The sequence below is a fragment of the Epinephelus fuscoguttatus genome, linkage group LG1 (assembly GCF_011397635.1).
Source record: "Epinephelus fuscoguttatus linkage group LG1, E.fuscoguttatus.final_Chr_v1".
NCBI classification, from domain to species: Eukaryota; Metazoa; Chordata; class Actinopteri; order Perciformes; family Serranidae; genus Epinephelus; species Epinephelus fuscoguttatus.
In genome coordinates, this window is record NC_064752.1 from 3,439,037 (window position 1) to 3,457,415 (window position 18,379).

General features: G+C 44.3%; 1 protein-coding gene across 1 annotated transcript in view; it reads right to left on the reverse strand.

Moving 5' to 3' along the window:
- The window catches only part of LOC125894629 (E3 ubiquitin-protein ligase RNF123), a 187,704-nt gene that overhangs the window by 106,358 nt on the left and 62,967 nt on the right, over positions 1 to 18,379 (reverse strand). Inside the window, exons 30-36 of the mRNA XM_049586178.1 lie at positions 16,211 to 16,298; positions 15,561 to 15,645; positions 8,849 to 8,988; positions 7,541 to 7,597; positions 5,055 to 5,186; positions 4,524 to 4,599; positions 4,175 to 4,259 (exon numbers count right to left, since the gene is read on the reverse strand). Of these exons, the coding sequence (XP_049442135.1) occupies positions 4,175 to 4,259; positions 4,524 to 4,599; positions 5,055 to 5,186; positions 7,541 to 7,597; positions 8,849 to 8,988; positions 15,561 to 15,645; positions 16,211 to 16,298 (663 nt within the window). The remainder of the gene's footprint in view (positions 1 to 4,174; positions 4,260 to 4,523; positions 4,600 to 5,054; positions 5,187 to 7,540; positions 7,598 to 8,848; positions 8,989 to 15,560; positions 15,646 to 16,210; positions 16,299 to 18,379) is intronic.

The following is an 18,379-nucleotide window of genomic DNA, read 5'->3' on the forward strand; positions in this document are numbered from 1 at the left end:
CCACAAATAAGCAAAACAATGTGGACCCCTCAAGGGAGGAAAACAAGGATGTGTGTGTGTGTGCTGTTTTTCCTTTTGAGGTTAGAAATCCAATTATCCAGTTAAGCACGGAGACACACACCCTTCAGCCACATTAAGCTGCACACAGCGTCACGAGTGGACAATCTTTAGAGTACGGTGGCCCGGAGGCTCCGTCTCCCAAAACACAGTTTAATAAAGCAGATTTCTCGTCCTGCTGCTCACAGGCTGTGGTCAGACCTTCACGGTGTCATGTGACAGCAGAGTCACTGAGAGGTAATGAGTTTGGATTCATGTCACTGGACGAACAGCTTGTTAATTAAAGTGCCATTAAATGTTGACGAAGAGCCGGCGGTCACGGGTCACACACACCACTGGTAACTCTTTCTACATGACAGCTGCGGACATTTCTACTGCAGCGACTCCACCTCCTGAGACTCAAAGACACATTCTGCTGCTGCAGGGAGACGTTCAGCATCACTCTCCATTAATGGTTTCATCTGGTCATGTATCTGTGGAGCTCCTTCAGTCTGAGCTCTGCGTCCGTCACTAACCTCCTCCTCAATCAGCGCTCAGACACTGAAGAGTTTTAAATGTTGCTTGTTTCAGAATCAAACACATCCATCACAACATCCTGTGAACTCACTGTGACATCTTCAAATGTCTTGGTCTGAATATGGGTCACTTTATTAGATAACGGACACGAAGACGGAGCCTTCTGTCCCAACTCCTTGTGTCTGTATTTGTGCACATTTTCTGAAAGTTTACAGATTCGGACTGAACTGAGCAGAAGCACTGGAGAGCGTGGAGACAGTGAAGTTCAGACGAGACACGCCAGCAGAGGACAGTGAAGACATTTCAACGATGGCGGGACAGAACTAATCGTTGATACAGTGAAAAGAATTCTCTGCCCACGTGTCAGGATGGATTTAATGACCTCACACTGCCTCCATTAAAGGTACAATAATCCGACCTCCTCCACCCTCCAGTGCCATCTACTGGCTGTATCTATGAGAGCAGTGACGTTCACAGCGTTTAACACTGTGTCCTGACTGGATGCGAGAGAACTTGATTTTTACTTAAATGTGACATTTTTTGAAGAGATTGAAGTTATTTTTTTATTTTTTTTATTTAAGATATATTTTTGGGGCATTTTCAGCCTTTAATGGATAGGACAGACAAGAGTGAAGGGGGAGAGAGAGAGGGAGAGACATGCAGCAAAGGGCCACAGGCTGGAGTCGAACCCGGGCCGCTGCAGCAACAGCCTTGTACATGGGGCACCTGCTCTATCCACTAAGCCACCGACGCCCCAGAAATATTATTTTTATTTTTAGTTATTTTTTTATTTTTAGACAGTCTGTGGGAGTCTTTTAGTTTTATTCTTCTCGTCTCTCTCCAACGCACCTGTGTGGAAACAGACGTGAGGAGTGTTCCTTTGTTTTGAGACATGGCAACATTTTAAAATAATTGATTTTGTTTATTTATTTCCTACGTTTTCAGGGAACTTGATTTTTTACATTAAAACTAAAATGTGACTTTTTTCGTAAGATGTTTTCATCTCAAGTGACGTGTGCTCTGATTTCAACTGTTCGAAATGTTCAATAAATTAGAGTTCATCTGTGTGTTTTTGCTTCAACTGTTTTAAAATCACAGACACGTAAGGAAAACATCCCAGCTCTAACGTTTGAGCATATTTACAGCACAAACCTCGTCAGTGAACTCTGAGGACAAAAAACTAAAACAAAATATCATTCATAAATATCATAATTATAATTAATCCTGATATTGATCTGAGGTCATGTCACGCAGCACCAGGACAGAGTGTCTAAAATATGGATTTATCAAACATATCACATCTGAATATTTGGAACATGATTTTCCACAGCGTCGATGCACCGGCTGTTCTTACTGTGTTTTCTCTGATGGTAACTGAAGATGGCAAAGTGATCATGTTAAAGCCAAATTAACTTTGATGCCATCAATGTCAGATTTCCCCCGAGGAATCAATAATCAATCATGTTTTAAGGTTCTGAGTTTAAGTTAGTAATTCCAGCGTGATGACATCACTACTGGTCGTCCCCCACACGCTGACGGCGGCAGAGTCAAGCGCCAAACTAACGAGCCGACAGACCAACACACTGCGACACTTTACACAACTCCAGCTGACGGAGCAGGTCTCCACACACACACACACACACGCGCGCGCACACACACACACACACACACACAGGCAGCGTGCCCTCATCAGGTGAGGACACTGACTCGTGACCACGTCGTGTCGTTTACACCACAACAACAATAAAGTGACACAACAAGTTTCATTCAGGACTTTGTGACGACTCTGAATACAAGTCTGAATTCACAACACGTGACCACGTACACACGTGCGTCCCAACGTTCACACACACAACCTCGCAAACACTCACCAGAAAAATGATGATGCAGAACAACTGGTTCATGTGTCCATCTATGTGTGTGTGTGTGTGTGTGTGTGTGTGTGTGTGCGCGCATTTCTTCAAAGTTGGTGATGTTACACAAACCCGTTTAGACCAGAATCCTGCACTGGGTCAGGTACCCGCAAAAACAGCTGATTTGCGGGTGGTTTTTAAAAAAACATTTTTTCCCGGGTTCGGATCTGGGTGGAAAAAATAACGTGCGGGTCGGATCGCGGGTTTTAGTTAAACACATCAGTGATTAGTTCGGTAAACTAGAGATAACTATCTTGGTCATTATTTACTCTCTGAGGATCGCCTCTGCTATTTTGCAACGGTCACTGGTTCAGATGTTTACATGCGTTTCACCATCTAGTAACACAATTTGTGATTGGACGACAGAATCAACATGTCTGCCACCGTCTAACAAGCGCCGCTTCCAAAACAGTAAATAATTATTTAGGTATTTGAGAAATAAGTGGATAAAACGTACAACTATCACTTTATAATGTTTCTGAAGTGTTTCCCTGATGTATTACTTCTCTCCTCGACGGATTCTAAAAACACGTGACGGCTCGTAACTGCTGAACGTCGCTCTGGACAGAAAGTAAGTCTGTTATTACACATGTAAAGTTCCTTTACATAGATTAAAAGTTTAAAAGCATTAAACGTAACAAAGGACTGCTTTTACACTCGTATGGGAGAAGAACACAGAGGGTTGATGATGGAGCTGAAGTCAGGTTTTTATTGTGAGAGCTGCTTCATTCAGGTCGTTGTTTACTCACTGGCACCTTAACTGTGGCGACATGCTGTTCAATATTCAGCCAATATGACCCAACATGATTACTTTAAATCCGGGTTACGGGTCGGGCTGCGGGTCGTGTTTCAACGGGTCGGACCAGGTTGCGGTACTAATTGGCCTGATGCGCAGGTTTGCGGTTCAGGTGCGGGTTTGTACGTCGCCGGGTCTGGTCGGGGCGGATCTTGAAAACTGGACCCGTGCAGGACTCCAGTTTAGACGTAATTTGCCTTTTTGGAACAGGCCACGCCCACTGTGTCACAGCTCATACTGTCTGTTAACCCGCACCATCCAGCCAATCAGAATCGAGACTTCTCAGAGATGAAGGTGAACAACAATTAAAGACACAGATTATTTTTGTTTAAAGCAGCAGCAGTTTTTCACTTTTAAAAACCAGGAGTGAACTCGACATTTAAAGCCTGAAAATGTTTCCACAGTTCGTGATCAGGGCCGCACGCTAACATCTGCACGTCATCAGTATCGGCTGATATCAGCTTTAAAATGAACTCTCAGTTTCGACCAACGTGCTTTTTCTCTCAGGTCCCACTGATCCCAAACAGCTCACAGAAATTAAGAATGCATACCAAACAACAGTTCAGATCTCAAGAGGATACATCGATATCGTTACCAGTTATTGCTCTATATCGGCATATTGGATATCAGCAAAATAATCCAGTATCACGCGTCCCTAACAGTTACCATGGTTACGGGACTGAGTGGATTTTCAGTCGTCTTCAGTAAACACGTGAACAAACTCAGTGATGAGCCACGAACAAGACAACAGACAGCTCCGATCAGAAACAGTCACTGTGTGCTGCAACGTACTGACCAGCCTCCCTCTGCAGGAAACCAGCTCCACCCAGACTGAACCATCACGCCTCAGGTGCATTATGGGTAACACAAGTTTAAAGAGAACAGGTCTTACCCCTGTCTGTCGCCATCCACCAGGATTCGAACCAGGATCCCTGTAACAGCCACCAGGATGGGGTAGTGGTCCACGCTCTCCAGACCTGCACAGCCACAGAAACAAATCCATCCCATAATGATGCCGTCACATACCACCTGACTTTAACCACTCTGTGTCCTGCTTTTTACTGGTTTTAATGGGACACTGGGAAACACTGAACTTTACGAGCTGCTCACTAACGTTACACGGCAAATTAAACTCCAAAAACTTTATCTCCATTAACACTGAATATAAAGTTATCTACACGATCCTGATTCTGTAAATACAGATTATAAACCTGTGTGTGTGTGTGTGTGTGTGTGTGTACCTGGCAGTCTCAAGTTGACGACTCGATCAAACAGGTTCTTCTCAGCCGTCACTCTGTTTAACACCTGGTTCAACAGCTGCAGAGAAACAACAGAGAGGACAGGATGTAAACACAGGTCAGGTTTTACTTCTCTGTTAGCTGTTAGCTGTTAGCTTAGCTTCTATACGTTCATCTTAAAGCAACACAATGTAGTTTTGAGCCCTCAAAATATATATCCAAGATCCTTGTGATGGTACATCAACTCACAATAGGTGGGATGACACCGCCGTCATTGCTTGAGAGCGTCTGTTTCACTTGCACTGGCACTATTCAGCGTGGGGGTTCAGGTAGGAACCCAGACACAACAAAGATATGATCCTGTTTACTGTTTGTTTCAACTGTCTACATGTATGTTGGAACACTGACTGTATCGCTGTTGTCTTTGTGATGTTACCTCAATGGAACTTATCTCTTTAAATAAAGGTTAAAAAGGAATAAGTTGTGATGTGTTTGAGTCCAGGTGTGATGTGCCTGAGTCCAGGTGTGACTTACCTGAGCGAGTCTCCTGAGGAGAAGCTCTGCAGACGGACGGGACCAGTCCAGGAAGATCTCGGGAACCAGAGTGACGGTCATCTCCAGCACCCGCAGCAGACTGACCGACAGGTCGAAGCAGGTCGCACACACCTGCAACGAGACCAGGTGTTACATCATCAAGCCACACACACACACACAGTGACAGGTTCACTCCCAGGTGAGTCTCAGATCACATCCCTCTGCACTCAACCCTTCATATTCTGAGTGTGCTGAGTGTGTTCACACTGTTTAGTGCAGGAAAATGCAGTGTACTGCTGACGCACTCAAAATGGTCCAAGAGTTGAGAGTGGACTGACGAACACTTCTCATCCTCAACCTCAAAGTCATCTCTGTGACGTAGCAAACGTCTCAACTTTGGACATGGAGACAAGGAGCCTGTTGGTTCGACATCATTTGACACTTAGAACCGAAACTGTTGTCGAATAGATGTCGTCATTGATGTTTGTTGGGTCTGTGATGATTTGGTACCACAAACAATACTGCAAATGCTAACGTTAGCTAACGTTGCTCCTAGATATGGCGGCATATCCTAATCAGCACTGATGCTGTGTTGTTAGTTTGGTTTATGTGTGGGCGCACACAGCGGTCAAATGTCCACCGTCCGTTTGTAATTCACCGTTTAAAAAAAGACCAACCTGCTGAAATCAGTGCAGCACACAGAGTACTACAGTGAGGCGTGCTAACAGAAGGATGCAGTTTGAGACACAGTGTAAGTCTCTCCTCAGATTTTAAACCAACAGGCTGCAGGTTGTGGAGGTTCAGCCGTTAAAATGATTAATAAATTACTTCATTCATTAATTAAGCAATCATTCAGTCAGACAACAGTGATAAATCTGAAGTTCCTGGAGCAGAGTTGATGCCTCTACATCATTAGTTCTGTCTGAGACCAAATATTTTCAGTTTACTGTGTCAGGAATCAGGAAATCAGTCTGAGAAGAAAAAAAAAGAATTTTAAACATTAACAATGAATTAATTACCAAAATGATTTTTCTGTAAACTGACTTATTCATTAACCGACTGTCTCAGCTCTAAGTATGTTTGATCAGGATGTTTATGATATTTAAGCTCCTGAAACAGAAACAGTGATTTTGTGTCTGCAGCTGATTCAGTGGAAACAACACATCCAGTTTCTCTGAGATCTTCTGAAACTGAACATGACCTTTGACCTGAAGCTCCACATTAACTCTGCACCTTTACTGTGACTTTACATACTTAAACTATATGTAAAAAAAAAACATCTTCAAAATAAACATTAATGTGAACCCAACTTATTAGTGAAGATAAATTTGCTTCATTTAATTTACAGCAGAGTGAGAGAAAATGTTTTTGTCAGTAAATGGAAGAAAATGATGATTTATGACACGGTGGAAAAAACACCTGCAAGAACTTCAATACTGGACATACAGATATACATATAGACCCTTTTACTGTTAGTGAAGAGTATGACGTTTGTTGGTGGGCGGGGCTTAGCTGGAGCCAAAACAGTTCTCCACAGACATTAGCTAGCGCTAGCTAACAAGTTGTGTTGTCTTGTTTTAGACGATGGAGGACCATTGAACCGTTGGTTCATTCATGTAGAAATATAACGCTGCGTTTCTTCCACCAACAGGGCTCTCATTTTAGTGTAGAGCGTCAGACTGAATTTACCAACGCACCATGTCAGGTCACTCACTCTCCGGGACCGCCAGTGTTACTTGAATAAGTAAACACTGACCAACGGGACCAGACTGGCCGACCCGTATGCTCTCACTCAGTGGATGGATGATGTCACAGGAAGCCAATCTTACAAAGGAGGACCACACTTGTTTGTTTTGCTATGGAAGCTAACGTTAGCTAATGTGCTAAAAAGTTAGCGTTGCAGAGAAATCCAATCTTCCTCTTAATCCCTCCCCAGTTTCTGATGAGGTGGACATGATAACCCTTAATACACATAACCTTATTCATCCCTACAACAGGAAATACTTTTTCCCTAACCTGATATGAAGTGTGCGCTGCACATGTGAGCATTTTTGATGATGGCCTCCGTCCAGTCCTTTGGTCTTATCACATTTAACCATAGTTGTCTTTGTTTTTGTTGACGGGCAGTGGCGGCTGGTTTTGAGCCATGACTCCTTCTATTCTGGCTCCCAATAACACAACAAGACAAACACATTTTAACACTCCTATGGAGCCTACAACCCTGTGGGGGAGAGGCAGCTGCACCTCAACAATATGATGTCACTGTGACGTCAGCCCTAAAAGGGTCGACATACCCTTCTTTGAAAGTGGATATTTGTAACCTTGAATGTTTTTGCTGAGTTTTCCTCGTTACATTTCTGATGGTGGAAAGAAAGTTGTTAGTTATTATACATGATACTTATAGCTGTGCACACAAACTAAAACTCAATAAACATTAAAGTATAAAAGAAGAAAGTTCCTGGTGTAGAGTTCATGATGACAGTCACCTTCAGCTGACGAGTGTCCACAAAGTTCCTCTCTGGACGCTCTGCAGCCTGCTGGATCTGAGACAGGAAGTGGACAGCAAAGAGAGGAGAAGAAGAGATCAGAGGTAGAAACAAGTATGTATATACCAGTCCACTCTGTGGTTGTATGTCTCCGCCCACCAGTCCACTCTGTGGTTGTATGACTCCGCCCACCAGTCCACTCTGTGGTTGTATGACTCCGCCCACCAGCCCACCCTGTGGTTGTATGACTCCGCCCACCAGCCCACCCTGTGGTTGTATGACTCCACCCACCAGTCCACCCTGTGGTTGTATTCAATTTACAATTTTATTTATAAAGCCCAATATCACAAATCACAATTTGCCTCACAGGGCTTTACAGCATACGACATCCCTCTGTCCTTATGACCCTCACAGCTGATCAGGAAAAACTCCCCAAAAAACCCTTTAACGGGGGGTGGGGGGGGTGGGGGGGGGACTCCGCCCACCAGTCCACCCTGTGGTTGTCTGACTCCGCCCACTAGTTCAGTGTCTCTGACGGTCTCCATCGAGTTAGAGTCAAAAAACATATTTTAAGAGATGAGTGTGACCTTGACCTTTGACCTTCAACCACCAAACTCTAATCAGCGTCTTCTTCAGTCCAAGTGGATGTTTGTGCCTAATTTAAGGCCTTCTTCAGAGATCACGTTCATGACGTCCTAAAGTTCCCTGATGTTCAGTCATAACAGAGGAGTGCAGTGATGAATGTAAACAGGAAGTCTACGCTCACAGACAGACGCAGACAGTGTGTGGAGAGTCGCCTGATTCTGATTCTCTTCTCTAATGTTCTTTAAATGTTCTCTAAATATTAGCCTGTTATATTCAGTACGTTTATGAGACTGAACAGGTCCAGTGCTGTTAGAATGATTATTTCATAACGCAGGAAAACATCTAACATCGCTGTCAATATTCCATCTCACACATGAAACCTGTGTTGACATGTTAACGTCTGCCGTCCTGTGACAGGGCTGCTGACTTTAACTCAGGTGCTGAACGTCTGAGAGCTGCGTTCATTCACTGTGATGTCAGGGAATTAATAATAATCACACATGAATATCATAATAAATTTGACAGCTGCTGTACTGAATGTTTTAAAGGATCAGTGAGTCCACGAGTGACACCAGAACACGTCCATGTTCATCGTCTGCACTCACAGACCTGCAGCTCCTGAGCGGTACCTTAAACTCCAGTGTTGTTTCCACACACTTTAATCATGTGAATATATAAATATAATCATAAACAGAGAGAAGATAATGCAGAGTGTTTTCTGACCTCCTGGATCATGCCGATGAACTCGGAGAAGGCCCAGTTGAGCTGGTTCAGGACGCTGTTGAGGAACGAGGCGGCCATGTCTTTGTCCATGCTCAGCAGCTCTGCCATGTGTCTCTGCAGCAGCAACGACGGACACGGCTCTGAACCAATCAGACGACAGAGAAGGACACAGGTGAACACACAGAGTGGAGGCAGGTGAGGGGGGAGGGTGAAGATAAAAACATCTGCACACATCACACTCAGACTGTGCTCAGTCAGGATCCTACAGAGTTTCTACACCATCAGACGCTCTCGTTCTGTTTATGATTTAAAGCATCAGAGCAGGTTGGTGAAGAACAGCTCTGATGGTTCCCAGAGGAAAGCTCAGAGATGTGGCTATGAGCTGCTCTTTAGATGGAGGAGGGAAGTTTAACCAGTTTAACCAGATGTACAGAACCAGTCTGACGTTGGACTTCTTTTTCCATGGCTTTTATTTATTTTTATAACTTCCTCAGTCGATGTTTCACACTGAAGACATCCAAACTATAAATTAACACGTGATTATGTAGTAAACAAAATGTTTGATAGTTCAGATTCCTCAAAGCTTCGAACACTCTCTCATGCGGAAAATAATAAAAATAAAGAAAAGGCACTGAATGAGAGAGTGAGTCCAAACTCTGGACGAACCAACCAGTTAGTCTGAAAGTCCTGAAGGTATTTTTCATCTTTAAAACAACATTTTAAAGGAAATCTTTGCCAATTTTCAACCAGCTCTGTGTCATTGCAGCGTGGGGAGTACATGTGGCCCCTGAGCTGCCGTCAAAATCCACTGGATGACGTGCACTGCAGCTTCGATGAGGCAAAAAGATGCGTTTCCCATCATCCAGGTGTTTTCCAGGTGCTGCCAGCACAGACTGCATGCAGCAGTGACACAGATCCGGCTGAAAGTCAGCAAAGTTTCCCTTTAAAGAAAAAATCTCACCTTACTGTCACCTTTCAAAGTTTATAAAGTTAGAAAACTATAGCCTGGTGTACACTGTGTGACTTTGGGCGGTCCCAAATGAAAGATGACCAGCAGTAAAGAAACGTGGCGATATCTTTGGTGGTGGCTCTAACGGTGGTCCGAAGTCGCTCAGTGAGGGAGGTTCAAGGATGGTCTCCGTCACAGTCAGCGATCAAGTGATAGCTGACCAAACATTAGTCCAGAAAGGTCATTAGTCAAAATAATCCAAACCTATATGACTGGAGCATGTGGGACTTTACTTTGAAAGGACAGACACAGGAAGTGTCCACGCTCAGCAGTCAGACAGGAGTCAGGTTAATCTCCAGGGCTGGTACCTGCGGTTATTCCACAGGCTAGTTAATAACATGTCGGGCAGGAAATCCAAAGTGTGGGATCATTTTGAGAAGGTGAAGGACGAACCCAAGGTGATATGTAAACTCATCTTCATTGGTCGACTACAAACATGACGTATCATGTGACACATGGAAGTAGCTACATGCCCATTAGCCCACAGCGTCATTAACAGGCGGCTCGCTCAGTGTGTGACGTGCACTTGGAGATAAAATATAGGCCTATATTAATGAAGGTTCATTAGTACGGTTTGTATTTCTCTGTAATGTAGCACAGTGTTAACAATGTTACTGATCTCTTTTATGAGTGCAGGTGTTGGTTGCATTTTGGTCAGATCTGTGGTTAAGTATAAAGCCCTGTCTCCACCAAACCCTTTCAGTCCAGCACCTGTGGAACCAGCAGTAAGCCTTCAGACATGGTACCTAGACCCTCGGTCTGTTCAGACAGTCCTCTTAAATGTGGGCGGGGTTGTTGTCACTCACTGCTCCGTCCAGCACTCGCTGTATTTCCTCATCAGCGGTGACACAGATGGAAGTCTGCACCTGGTTTATCGTCCACAGAACGAGGCTGCACGCCCACATTTTCACAACAAAATAGAACAGGCTGCAGTGAGAGTCTCTCTCCATGGGATATTTCAAAATAGCAGCTTTGTGCATTTAGTCCTTCTCAGGCAAGCTCAGGGGTTTAGTGTTGCTGTAGCCCACAGGAAGTGAGGATTAGAATATATGACCTTCACATAATCCGCTCCAAATGAATCTATATTTTTAAAGTCATTACTAAAAGTGTGTGTCATATAAAAACTAAAGTGATGGTCAAAGTTGTCACAGTGAAATTTAAGGTGTGCTGATGGATTCACGTCATCAACTCATGCATTGAGTAACATTACAAGTTAACGTTCCACCTTAAAAGTTGCCGGCAGTCGGCCCAGTGAATGAAGTGATTTTTTTCTCTTTCATTTTATAGTTGTAGTTTACTGATGTATGAAGAGAGGTTACATAAAACCAGAGTGAGCGTCCTCTACTGACCAATCAGACTGCAGGGTTTCTAGCTCCACCTTTTAGTACCAGATCTGTGTGCTAGGTACCCCAACAGAGGGGGGACCAAACATGGGGACGCTAAGGAACGCTTCTGTTGCTACCATCCACAACTTTCACTGTGGATAATATGACTGAACCGAACCGGACTGAGTGGTGGAAACAAGGCTTAAAGTCTGTGCACTCTGAGGGTTAGTGGAGAACACTCAGATCTCCATGCTGCATGTACTACAGAGACTTTGCTCCTCACACTGAGCCGTCACTTCTTCAGAGAGAAGAACTGACCTCACAAAGAGTAACACGACACACACGTCCTCAGTCTGTCTGTCTTTTATTGTTTCAGACAGATTTATGTGTTTATATCCTTTATGTTCTTTAAATTTATTCTCATGTTTCACTTAGTTTCCAATGATAAAGCAGCACAGTGTTTATTTCCTCCATATTTCTATAAATATTAATATTCTGGTCTCACTGCTGGGTGTCTTCTATTACGAGCCTCTGTGCTGCACGTTGGTAGAATAAAGCTGAATTATGTTTTATCACCAACATGAATGTTATCTTTTCTGTGTATTAGTGTTCTGCATGCTCATAAACGATCTCAGTAACTTGTCATTTAAATCCAGTCAATAAAAACAGAAATGAATGATGAAGAAACGTCTCCAACTGCAGAGAGGCAGCAGCACACTGACGACAGATGAACAGCTGAGGACAGAATCACTCACGTCAGGACTTCATCATTCAGAGACAACGGAAGAAACGAGAGGTGAAAATAAAGTCGAGTGGGAAAGGAGAGCTGAGAGGATTAACAGGAGCAGAGAGAAGGACGGAGCAGAGGAGCAGAGGAGGAGGAGGAGGAGGAGGAGGAAGAGGAAGGACAAACAGGAGTGTATGGAGAAGAACAGGGGAAGCTCTCCGTTGGGAGACGAGTGTTCATTAACTACTAATCCCTGTTTTCTGCTCTTTGCATCCCACAAGGATCAAACCCTGGTTATTATCCAGCTGATCCAAACACAGAGGTCACGCTCACTGCAGCACGCCACGCTGTGACATCACTTTAGATTCTACTACGTCTCCACGTCAGAGGGAAATACTGATGTACTTCATACTGAACTGCGTTCATCTGACAGCTGGACTCACTGCTTTATACACACTTTAAAGCTTCTGTGTGTAACTTCAAATCCTTGTTATCAGTGACCACGCCTCTCTGAGCACGCTCAGTGACCTGACCACGCCTCTCTGAAGACGCTCAGTGACCATGCCTCTCTGGGCACGCTCAGTGACCGCGCCTCTCTGGGCACGCTCAGTGACCGCGCCTCTCTGAGCACGCTCAGTGACCGCGCCTCTCTGAAGACGCTCAGTGACCGCGCCTCTCTGGGCACGCTCAGTGACCGCGCCTCTCTGGGCACGCTCAGTGACCGCGCCTCTCTGGGCACGCTCAGTGAACTGCATCCTGCCGACCCAACTCTGTAGGTACGAGCCAGCACCTGGACACAGACACAGTGTCCTCACAGTCACTAACTGGGATCACTGGTGACCACTGCTCAGATGAGACTGGAACAAGAAGTGACGGCTGATATGAAAAGAAAGAGAAATAAATGAAAGCAGTGGGAGCAGAAACATAAACAGAAACAGGAGCAATGGAAAAACAACTTACTTTGGAAACTAGCTATGGACAGATCCCCTGAAAGGCATGCAAATAAAGAGGCACACAGATGGAAGTTAGTTTTCATGCAGGAGACAGCAGGACGCCACAGCTCAGAGGACACACAGACACGACCACGACACATCACCTTATTAAACACATCAGCTGTTAACTACAGGTCAGTATTTACAGATATACTTTAGGTCAGGGGCACCATTAGCCTAGCTTAGCACAAAGACTGGAAGCAGGGGGAAACTATTAGCCTAGCTTAGCACAAAGACTGGAAGCAGATGGAAACTGTTAGCCTAGCTTAGCACAAAGACTGGAAGCAGATGGAAACTATTAGACTAACTTAGCACAAAGACTGGAAGCAGGGGGAAACTATTAGCCTAGCTTAGCACAAAGACTGGAAGCAGAGGGAAAGAGAAAACTCCTTGAAGACAAGACAACTGAAAACATTCAATGAACAAATTCAGGTGTTTTACAACATAAAGTCGAGACAACAGAAATAGAAGGAAATACAAAGTAAAGCAATAAACAGGTTTAAAATACAGCGGTTAGAAAACAGAAAAAAGAAAAACCAAGATGAAGCAGAATGAAGTGGAACCAGAGTCAGCTGGACGATAAGTTAAGTCTGATTTAAACGAGGACACTGAGGCAGATGGTTCATACTCTGTGGATCTGAAAAGTTTCTGTCATCTCAACTTTGGTCTCTGGGAATGCTAACAGGTCTTAGCTCGAGGCTCAGCAGCACAGTGATGTAACTGTAGGCGCAGCGCTTTATAAGTTGGCCGTAAAATCTTATAGAATCAATTTTAAAACCAACAGGCAGCTGATGTAAAGAAGTTAAAACATGAAACATCAACAAATCTAGACTCATCATCAACTCTGACTTTCTGTCATCACTCAGTGTGCTGACGCAGACTGAATCACATCCACAGTCTCCATTTTTCAATATCAATAATCAATAAGAAAATAATCTGACTAGGGATGGGTCACGATTTTCGAATTTTCAAATAGTCGTTTTATTTTGAAAAATTGATTTTTTAATGCGACTATTACTGTTCGCCGTCTTATTCCCCCCTTTTATTTGGCATGCAATTCAGCTCCTAGCCACGCGAGGGCAGTATAGGATTGCTACAGCGGTGTGAGATGGGCTACCAGCTAGTTTGATGCTCTTCTACAAACAGGAGAAACATGCAGAGACTACTACAGTCATCAGAAAGTTCCATGTGGAACAACTTCGACAAAATAAACGAAAATGAGGTGCAGTGCAAACTCTGTGAGGCAAAGCCTGCGTATCACAAGTCTACGACAAGTATCCACAGTCATTTGAGAGCGAGGCACGCAGGAGGCGGCGAGGGACCGTACGGCCGGGCTCAGTGGCGCAACACGTCTGCAGCGCGAGTCCCGTAGCATCTCGCCCCCCTGTTAATCAATTACAGCGGCTCCACCGGCAACAGGAGCAGCGACAACCCCCGTCTGTCGCGCCACAACTCTCTATTTTACGCGGCTCTTCTATTTTTGTCGCGCTACGCTCCCCTACGCGACCCTCCAGCAGATAAAAACTATATGAAATAGTGTGCTAAACGAGCACAATGTGTTTTTAAATGAATAAACCATTATCAGAGGTGATATGTGATGACTCTTTTCCATGCATCTACCCATGTTTATCCATGACATTGTGTAAATGTCCGTGGCGGACATTTGAAAGCGAGTAGATGACAAACAGTACAGTAAACCTGTAGATAACTCAAATATATGTAATAACTTAGGCGGGAAATGCTTTAACACTTCATGCAGCCTACATGCAGCCTCTCGGCTCCGCAAACAGTAAACAACCCCGCTGGCTTCTCTATGTGTCGCTTCCGCCCATCCCTGAATCTGACGTATCAGTTTATTGCTGCTGTGATTCTACTCTGTAAATGATGCTCAGGAAACAACACGGACTCTGTTCAATCTGCAGAAACGTCCAGGACAGCTTCACTCACACACTCCAATGTGTGTGCTGAAACACACACACACACACACACACACACACACACACACACACACACACAGATAATTGAAGCCGTAAATCAAACAGAGATGTGGTTAAAATAAACCCTGTGCAGAGAACCAGTCATGGCCTCAATTTATTTATGGAAATTCATGAAAGCAAACGATGAAATCTGACCTGAAAGAAAAACCCACACCTGACGGGACGAAGACACAGAAACAAAAACCACATCCCAGAGAGGCGGAGCGAGAACCAGGAACACACATCATGATTTATTGATTTAAAAGACTACTGAACAGCTGGAGACAACAGGAAGTCTGCAGAGACACACACAGACAGACAGACAGACAGAGAGACAGACAGAGACAGACAGACAGAGACAGACAGAGAGATAGAGACAGACAGAGACAGGCAGACAGACAGACAGACAGAGACAGACAGACAGAGAGATAGAGACAGACAGAGACAGGCAGACAGACAGACAGACAGACAGACAGACAGAGACAGACAGAGAGATAGAGACAGACAGAGATAGGCAGACAGGCAGACAGAGACAGACAGAGAGATAGAGACAGACAGAGACAGGCAGGCAGACAGACAGACAGACAGAGACAGACAGACAGAGAGATAGAGACAGACAGACAGAGAGATAGAGACAGACAGAGACAGACAGACAGACAGACAGACAGACAGGGACCACCTACTCTGCAGACTGGGCAGGTTGGCGTCCTCAGGTTTGGTTTTCAGCAGGTGAGGAAGACGAGTGTATCTGTAGCCAAAACCGCAACCCTGAAAAACAACACACCGTGATGTCACAACGACACACCAACACTCCTTCACCTCAGCAACAGGAAGAACAGCACAGTGTTTGAAAACTGCGTCAGCAGGTTACTCTGGTCAAAGAACAAAAGTATCAGCACCAAAATATACTCAAAGTACCAAAAGTAAAAGTACTCATTCTGCAGAGTAATCTGTATGATGTCACTGATGCATTAATGAGTTGATCATGACTTTACATACTGATGAGTAGTTTCATCTCTAATTATCCATCATCACTGATTATTGATTATATGTTGTGTCAATAACCTGTAAAGTAACTAAATCTGTCAGGTAACTGTAGTGCAGTATAAAGTACACTATGTAGTGGAGCACAGATTGATGAGTGTGAACTTAGTTAAACTGCACGACTGAGTGTGAGGACATGTTAGCAGACCTCCTGCTGTCATAAGACACGTGTGTAAAACTGCTGACAGGACCAAAAACAAACTGCAGTCATCACCCTGTGTGTTAGGATCTTTAATCCACTCAAGTTCTGTATGTGTGAAAGTTTGAGTGTAGCAGAGCTGTGTCTCACCCTCCACAGTCGGACCAGGATCCAGTTGGTCTGAGCCCAGGGTCTCTGCTCATACGGGGCCAGCAGGTTCTTCATCATGGCCACCCGTCTGAAACATGCGTGATATCAGCACTGATCAGAACACACGTCTGATGACATCACTTGATCTGCTTCAACACATCGATACAGTTTTTATTAGAATTATTATTATTCATTTACTTATTTTTTGACTTAGAAGAACTAAGAACTCAAACCACGAGAGAAAAATGACCTGAAATAAAAATGAAAACTAGACTTAAGAGATAAAATGAAAACCGCTGCCTGTGTGAGCGCGTGACGGCGGCGTCCCTGAACTGCTGCAGCGCTGCTGCTGTAACTACTGTATTTACACAATTAAAAGTCAATATTCTGCTCATGTATGGAGCTGTGCTGAATTATTAATAACACAGTCCTGCAAATATTTCACAATAAAAGCCTGGTGTCGGGGTGCCCAGTATCTCAGAGGGTAGAGCCGGTGCCCCATAAACTGCAGGTTTGATTCCAGCCCGCAGCCCTCTGTCATTAAAGGTAAAAGGCGCAAAAAAAAATGTATTTTTGTTTTAAAGCCCTGTGAAGGGATTTTGTCCATAAAGACTTTATAAGAGGGCTTTTATTTTGAAACAGACACAAGAAAGGGTGAGTTAAAAACAAACCATTATATTTTTTCGTGTCTGTCACAGATACAAACATTAACACTAATTGAAAGGTTGTTTAATGTCAATGTGATCGTCAAAAGACCGTTTTCACGACACTATCTTTGCAGAACAACAAAAAAAAACCTCACAATTCTTCTGTGAAAATTCTTTCATCTCACCCCAACGTATAACCCCACATTATGATCAAATAAACTGAAACTGATAAAAACTGAACTAAAACTTAAGATCTTAACAATAAAAACTTCAGTGAAAAAAACAAACCCACTGTGGAAACTGACCGAAGCTAATATTAAAAATGAAATGAAAATAAAAACTACTGAATACAACACTATAATGACTCTGTTATGAAGTGTGTGAGACTGAGTGAGAACTGTCTGTGAAATTTATCACGTTTGGATTGTGAATAAAAAACGTCTCAAAGAAAAGAACATGCTGCTGATTTTCACATTCACACAGATGTTTTTCTGTTTGCTCATATTCCCACTCATCACCACTGTTCTGTTCACGTGTGTTAAATAAAACCTGATCAGAGTCCTGATCGCAGGGAGACGAATCGAACATGGATTCAAACATCTATAAAACTCTGAGTGAACTCTAATAACACGAAGAGCTTTACTGAAAAGGGGAACTGATCTGAACTGAGATCAGATTTAAATCAAACCAGATGTCTCGTTATTTAGGATGGTTTCAGCTCTCTAAATATCTGATCAGGGAGGGACGTCCTCTGGGATGGGACCAACCTGCTGTCCAAAACTACAGGACCATCTGAATTACTGGGAACACAGATTTAATATCAATAACAAAAATAATAAAGTTCATTTACACAGGACAAAGTGTTTTACAGCTGGACGCAAAAGAACTGATTAAAAACAATAACTACAATCTCTGCACTGTGGCTGTGTGACTCCGCCCACCAGTCCACCCTGTGGTTGTGTGACTCCGCCCACCAGTCCACCCTGTGGTTGTGTGACTCCGCCCACCAGTCCACCCTGTGGTTGTGTGACTCCGCCCACCAGTCCACCCTGTGGTTGTATGACTCCTCCCACCAGCCCACCCTGTGGTTGTGTGACTCTGCCCACCAGCCCACCCTGTGGTTGTATGACCCCACCCACCAGTCCACCCTGTGGTTGTATGACTCCGCCCACCAGTCCACCCTGTGGTTGTATGACTCCTCCCATCAGTCCACCCTGTGGTTGTATGACTCCACCCACCAGTCCACCCTGTGGTTGTATGACTCCTCCCACCAGTCCACCCTGTGGTTGTGTGACTCCACCCACCAGTCCACCCTGTGGTTGTGTGACTCCGCCCACCAGTCCACCCTGTGGTTGTGTGACTCCACCCACCAGTCCACCCTGTGGTTGTATGACTCCACCCACCAGTCCACCCTGTGGTTGTATGACTCCTCCCACCAGTCCACCCTGTGGTTGTGTGACTCCACCCACCAGTCCACCCTGTGGTTGTATGACTCCACCCACCAGTCCACCCTGTGGTTGTA